At 38.2% G+C, this 6,989-nt stretch overlaps 1 protein-coding gene across 1 annotated transcript; it reads right to left on the bottom strand.

The window, feature by feature from the left end:
• Positions 1-1,786: 1,786 nt before the first annotated feature.
• Positions 1,787-6,630, bottom strand: LOC118829536 (pulmonary surfactant-associated protein D-like). The gene is made up of 4 exons (XM_036736518.1): positions 6,441-6,630; positions 5,583-5,693; positions 3,598-3,681; positions 1,787-2,172 (listed from the first exon to the last, which is right to left on the bottom strand). Exons 1-4 carry the CDS (start codon positions 6,628-6,630, stop codon positions 1,787-1,789), a joined length of 771 nt encoding a protein of 256 aa, XP_036592413.1.
• Between the last annotated feature and the right edge of the window lie 359 nt (positions 6,631-6,989).

The following is a 6,989-nucleotide window of genomic DNA, read 5'->3' as shown; positions in this document are numbered from 1 at the left end:
AAAGAACAACTAATTCCAATACTTTGTAGAATATTTGGGAAAATAGGTGAAGAAGGAGTCCTACCAAATTCTTTTTATGACACAAATATGGTACTAATACCCAAACCAGGAAGAGTCAAACCAGAGAAAGAAAATTATAGACCAATTTCTCTAATGAATATTGGTGCAAAAATTTTAAATAAAATATTAGCAAAAAGATTGCAGCAACTTATCATGAGAATAATATACTACAACTAGGTAGGTTTTATTCCAGATATACAAGACTGGTTCAATATTAGGAAAACTATCAGAATAATTGATCATATAAACAACAAAACTAGCAGAAACCATATGATCATCTCAATAGATGCAGAAAAAGCCTTTGACAAAACATAACACCCATTCCTATTAAAAGCACTAGAAAACATAGGAATAAATGGAGACTTCTTTAAAATTATAAATAGCATCTACCTAAAACCATCAACAAGCATTATTTGTAATGGGGATAAACTAGATGCATTCCCAATAAGATCAGGGGTGAAACAAGGATGTCCATTATCACCCCTATTATTCAATTTGGTTCTAGAAACATTAGCTGTAGCAATAAGAGAAGAAAAAGAAATTGAAGGAATTAGAATAGGAAAAGAAGAAACTAAATTATCACTGTTTGCAGATGATATGATGATTTATCTAGAGAATCCTAGAGAATCAAGTAAAAAACTACTTGAAATAATAAACAACTTTAGCAAAGTTGCAGGATATAAAATAAACCCACATAAATCCTCAGCATTCCTATACATTACTGACAAAGCCCAACAGCAAGAGATAGAAAGAGAAATTCCATTCAAAGTTACTGAAGGCACTATAAAATATTTGGGAGTCTATTTGCCAAGACAAACCCAGGGCCTATATGAACATAACTATGAAACACTTTTCACGCGAATAAAATCAGATCTAAATAAATGGAGAAATATTTAGCCTGAAGAAGAGAATGCCTGAGGCAGGAGAAATATTCCTACCTCCAGTGTTTTTTTTTTACAAAGCTGTATGTAGAAGTTTTATGTAGTTAACAATGGTAAGTAGAAGATAGATTAGATTTGCTCTGTGTAGTTACAGAGGAGATAGCTATGATCAGTGACTGGAAGTTTTTTTGGCAGGGGGGGGCAGGGATTTGGATTCATTATAAGGGAGAACTTTTGAAGAAGAGCTGGCCAACAATGGAAAGAGGCTGCCTCAGAATGTAGTGAGGTTTCTGTCATTTCTATCAAAGTGGGGTCAGCACCTATTGTAGAGGGGATTTGTGCTTTGGGTGGACCCTAATTTGATCCATTTTTCAAGTCTGGTCATTCTACAATTGCTTTTGATCCATGATATTTCCAATATCATGCCGTAGCTTGCAATGTTGAAATATTTTCTTTTAAAAATGATACCCCACTCTCTGAGCTGTCACCTTCAGTCCAAACTGAAATGGCCTTTCCCCCTTTGGCCATAACCTATCTTTGCAGCTCTCATCAGATTTTCTTTACTGGCTTCTTATGTATGTCCTGAAAGCATAGTCCAAAAGTCTTTGAGAATATTCCCCATCCTATTTCATTATCCATGGAGCTTGTAGTCCAGCCTAGTTTTATTGAAGCAATTCTCTCTCTTGAGTATATAATGTCAGGCAAATTTGTGATCAATGCTATTTAAGTGATCAAGACAAATGCCAAGTTCTATTCTTATCTCGTAGATAAAGACAGAATCCCTGCCCAGGAAATCCTTTAAGAGGATGCCAGCAACACAGTGAACCCAGTTCCCCCTTAAAAACTTACGGTACAGCCTCAAGTTCACAAACAATTAGCCATTTCTCTTCACAGTGTTTATCATTCCATTGGCCATTGATGTAGAATTGGACACAGTTCTCTTTTCTACCGCCGTTGGGTTCTCCAGATGCCCAATTGGTATAGCTGACAGTTTGCCCATTCTGGTTCTGGAATTTGCCCTCTGTTCTCTCATCACTTATGCCCAGGTAGATATTCTTACCAAACTGCTTGGCCAGTTCTTGCAGAGCTCCATTCTCTCTGGCATTCTGGGGGACTGCCAGTGGGGCACCATTTTGTGAACATAATTTCTTTCCTTCTTCAAATGTCCCTTCAGGTGTTGCTACCACAAACCATTTCTCACCCACAGTTCTGATACCAGACAATATCATAACTGTAGAGGAAAAAGGAAGATACCCTAGTCACACCTTGTTAGAAGACAGACTCCCTGCCAGTGTCCAGAATTTGGTAGACAGTTGGCTCTGAACAAGGGGTCTTATGGGGCACACATGGCAGAAGGAGACTCAGAACATCATTTCACATTATCCCCACCATGCCTCCCCATCCCAAGAATAGGAGTTATAGTCAGGATGTTATCTGGTTTTTCCTACTGCCAACAGAATGAATCCTAGCATATGTTTACAGTGACCACATAGATCCTTAAAGTGGGGGATATCATTTTAAGCCAGAGATGTTCTTTTCTCTCATCCAAAACATGGGGAGCAAAGCATCCCCTGAAGTGCCTGCACTAATTCCCTTGGTGCTTTCAGGTGTCTGGAAGAAAGTCAGGTATCTGTCATCCATTGGAGTCTGGTACAGTATGTAGAGTGGAAAGGAATGGACTAGACTGAGGAAAGAGCACTGGGCTGGGGAGGCAGGCTTATTTTGCACAACTTTGGGCAAGTCAATTCACTTCTAGGGGCTTCAAACTTCTCATTGGTAAGGGGAGAGCAGCAGAGCTGGGCCAGGATTCTGCACCTGTTTGGTTTGTCTTGGTACCCTTCTCTGAGTAATGCTGTTAAATGCATAAAATAAAATACGGATGATTACAAAAGAAGCTAATTATAGACAATACAGTTGTCATGACTTTTTCTTACAAATTATCATTCAAAATGTTTTCTGGATCTCAGGTTAAGGAGCTTCTGGACTAGATGATCCCCAAATCATCTCCAAAATCATGATTCTGAAATTCAGCCAATTCTTCAGACTTCTAACCTGTAGAAGAACTTGTCAGGTTCTGTGGCTTGAGCAAGGGACCAAAAAAGCATTGGAATTGGGCTTCCAACTATTCCTCCTCCTATTCCTTTTTTTAAAAATTTCTATGTGACTTTAGTCTTCTTCCTCTACCTCTCTGTAGTTTTGTCTCTGAACTTCTAAAACTTTTGGTAAAAGTGTTCCCTAGAGATCATACAATCATAGAATTGCATCTATAAAGAACTGAGGCAGTCACCGTATGCAATCAATTCATTTTTGAGCCAAATAATCTGAGGCCCAGAGAGGTAAAAGTTAACTGCCCAAGGTCACAAAGCTAGAAAATGTCTCATATGGAATTTAAACCCGCATCTTCCTGACTTCAGGTTCAGCACTTATATGCTAGGACATGGGTAACTAGCAAAACTTTCACTTTAATTAAAGGCTATAAGAGTGGTTCTGCCTCTTTAGTATGATACTCCATAGATCAGAGTGTGACTGTCACATTTGGGTTTGGGAAAACCTGAACCTAGGGTGCCACTAGAAGGGAAACGTATGAGGAAGGGTGGATGGTACCAATCTCATAAGGAAACACCGTAACTCATATTCTTAAAGTTATATGCTTTACCTTTTCTATATTTGTTGATGAAAGCCTGCAAAATCCTGATTTCTTCTTGCAAAGCAGTCATTTGTGCCTTGAGTGAAATCAGTTCTGAAAGACAAAAATGGTTTATCATTTCCATTGGGTCTTATGTAATGCTTCTGAGAGATCAAGGTTTTTTGATTTCTTTTTCTCTAGTGAGAAAGACACATCCTATCCACAGGGGAGCTTCGATACCAGGGCTCTCATTCCACCCCACTTTGGAATAGACCAGGCCCTGAAATCAAAGACCCCAGTAATTTGGAAGTATAAAAGAGGAGGGGAAGGAATTAATCTTCTGCCTTGTGTCACATGATGAGATTTATTCACAAGACGGCTTCCTGGGATATTCCAGTGGCCACATCAGGTGGTACTGGGTCTCAGAGATAATAGAAAAACAGCTTCTCTTTCCCATCCTCCCTCCATTTTATAATTTTCCTTTTATCTCCTGGCCCAAGGTTAATAAGCTTCCCTCTATGCATTTGAAACTCATTTTTCTGCCTTTATTACCTTCCTCACCATTCCTGTTTCTACCACTGTAGTTTAGGCCAAAAGAAATTATAATTATCTACTAAATCGCCTTTTATTTCTATCCTCTTTTCCTCTCTTTGTCATCCCTTCCCTTCCCTTTTATCCCTTTCTTTCTCTTCTCTTTCTCTTTCCTACCCGTGTGACTCTACTAGCTTTTCTTTCTATTTACTTTTACCATGTCCTTCTCCTAACACCATACCTTTAGGGACTCCTCCTTACCTAGAGGCTTAAGTCATAGTTCATTATTTTATCCTTCAAAGCTGTCTGCTGTCAACTTATCAACTCTTATCTAACCCACTAATCTTCTCTCCTTTGCATAGTCCACTCTGGTTGGACCAGTCTTCATATTGTCTTTTCCCTGCTCATTCCTTACCTTTATTGATGCCTAGAAAGGCATCTGTTTAAAATGCCCTTCCCCATTAAAATCCTTTCCATCTTTAAAAGTCCAGCACCTTCACAAAGACTTCTTGTAATTATTTCTTTTTAAAATTTTTATTAATTTTATTTTCAATTTAAGGAATAAATAAGCATTTTCATAATATAGTATAATAAAAAAGATGATTGCACTGCAATCTATTGAAACTGCAAATCTATTATGTCCAACTTGATATATATATGTATATATATGTATATGTATATATATATATATATATATAATCATGTAAATTTCTTTCTCTTTTTTCTTCCCTCCCCTCTCCCATTGCTCTAGGGATGGCTACCATTAGAAATACATACATACATACATACATACATATACATACATATATGTACACACACATATAAAAATTCTATACATCTATTTATCAGTCCTTTCTCTGAACGCAGATAGCATCTTCCTTTATATGTCCTTTGCAGTTAATTTGGGTATTTATAATCGTTAAAATGATTTATTTGTTCAAAGTTGGTCTTAAAACATTATCACTGTTACTGTATATAGTGTTCTCTTGGTTGTGCTCATTTCTCTCTTTATTATTTCATGCAAGTCTTTTCATGTTTTTCTAAGATCGTTAGACTCATCATTTCTAATAGCACAGTAGTGTTCCATCACAATCGTATACCACAACTTGTTTAACCATTCCCAAATGATGGGCATCCCCATAATTTCCAGTTCTTTGATACTACAAATTATTTCAGCCCATGCTAATTTCCCGTTTCTCTACATTCCTAAAGAAAAATATTGCATGTACAAGCTATTAGTTCTCTTGTTCAATTGTGTCACATAAGTTCTAGCTCTGCAGCTGGACTGTGAGATCTGGAGAACAGAACTGAGTCTTGGCCTACCAGAGTAGATCCTGGATAAATAAATATTGAACTAAATTGAGGAGAGTTGAAAAAGTCCCCCCCTCACCTCAATTTTTCCATATAATCATATTTTTTTTTTGCTTACCTTCTACTTTTCCCATTGCATCCCAGTTCTCTTCCAAGTCAAATACATAATTCACCTTGAATTTCTCCTTTGTCTCCTTTTAGTCCTCTGGGTCCCAGAGGACCCTCTTCTCCTTTGATACCATTGGGGCCAGCTTTTCCAGGAGGGCCTATCATTCCTCTTTGTCCTTATCATCAAATGAATTGAAGACAAAAGACAACAATCAATATTTGGGCCTTCTTCCTTCCATGACTATGAGCAGGCCAAACTTCTGTTTTGGAAGTGATCCTGAGGCTTACTGGTGGCCAAAGAAACTGCCCCATTGTGGCTGGGTGTTTAGAACCCAGGAATGTCAACAGAGTACTGAACCAAATGAGCTTGCCCACTGGGGCTTTGGTTTGCTGTTGTTTCTCCCCAGAGCCTTGGGATGTGCCTCAGTCTCCATCCTTCCTTTCAGAGGTAAATCAAATCCCCAGCAAAAAAGACTTTCCCATGCTCTAGTGGGGGAGGTAACAGGTGTGTGAGATCCTGGTACCAAGTTTTTTTGAGTCAGGGACCATGTCTTAGCAAACTTTGTTCCTTCACAGTTTGGGGTATGATGTCTTGCCCTAAGTAAATGTTTAGCAAATGATTGTCGAGAAGATGAAGAGAATAATAATAAATGACATTTCTATAGTGGATTAAAAGTTTCAAAGAACTTTACATACATCAACTCATATGTGCACCACAAGAGCATTGTGAGGTAAGTACCAATGGTATCATTATCTCCCTTTTATAAATGAGGAAAATGAAGCTCAGTGACATTGTTTTTATGCATGGTCACACAGCTCAAGTTTCAGAGGCAGGATTGGGATCCAGGTCTTCCTGCCTTTAACACTTTTTCTGTAATATAATTCCTATAGTGAAATCACTTAAGGAGATCTGGTTTACATACCTGGGTCCTCTTTTTCTCCTTTTGAACCCTGGTTCCCATCTCGACCTGGTAACCCATTGCTCCCAGGTAGTCCACAGGGCACAATATTGCATGTGTTTGTTTTTGGTTCATGGTTACATATGTCTTGGGCAGAGGCCATAATCAGTGATATTGCCGGTAGGAGAAACTGGAAAGTACCAAGGAGGCACATCTTCTCAGATCTAGAGCTGAAGGGATAAAGAGTGAGTGCCATCAAGCTGACAAGAACCCCCCTTTTTCTCATTTTGAGAGACCATTCTGACTCATCACAGTTGCAATCCAGTTAAAACCTTGTGTGTGTTTCCCAGGCCTTGCTTGAGTTACAGAGTTAGCTCTTATTCCCATTGCCAGAATTCCTGTTCCTTGATGTCTTGTGTCTCTATTTTCAGAGGGATTTTGTCTGTCAAATTCCTCTACCTCTTTAAAAAAATTCCCCTCTCCTCTATCTTCCGGGTAACAAATAATAAAAAAATAACAAGTAGTGTTTATATGGTAACTAAATACTTTACAAATATTATCTCATTTGATTCT

Source organism: Trichosurus vulpecula, chromosome 8 (assembly GCF_011100635.1).
Source record: "Trichosurus vulpecula isolate mTriVul1 chromosome 8, mTriVul1.pri, whole genome shotgun sequence".
Classification (NCBI taxonomy): Eukaryota; Metazoa; Chordata; class Mammalia; order Diprotodontia; family Phalangeridae; genus Trichosurus; species Trichosurus vulpecula.
Note: the sequence above shows the minus strand (reverse complement) of the source record. Positions and strands in the feature narration are given on the sequence as shown.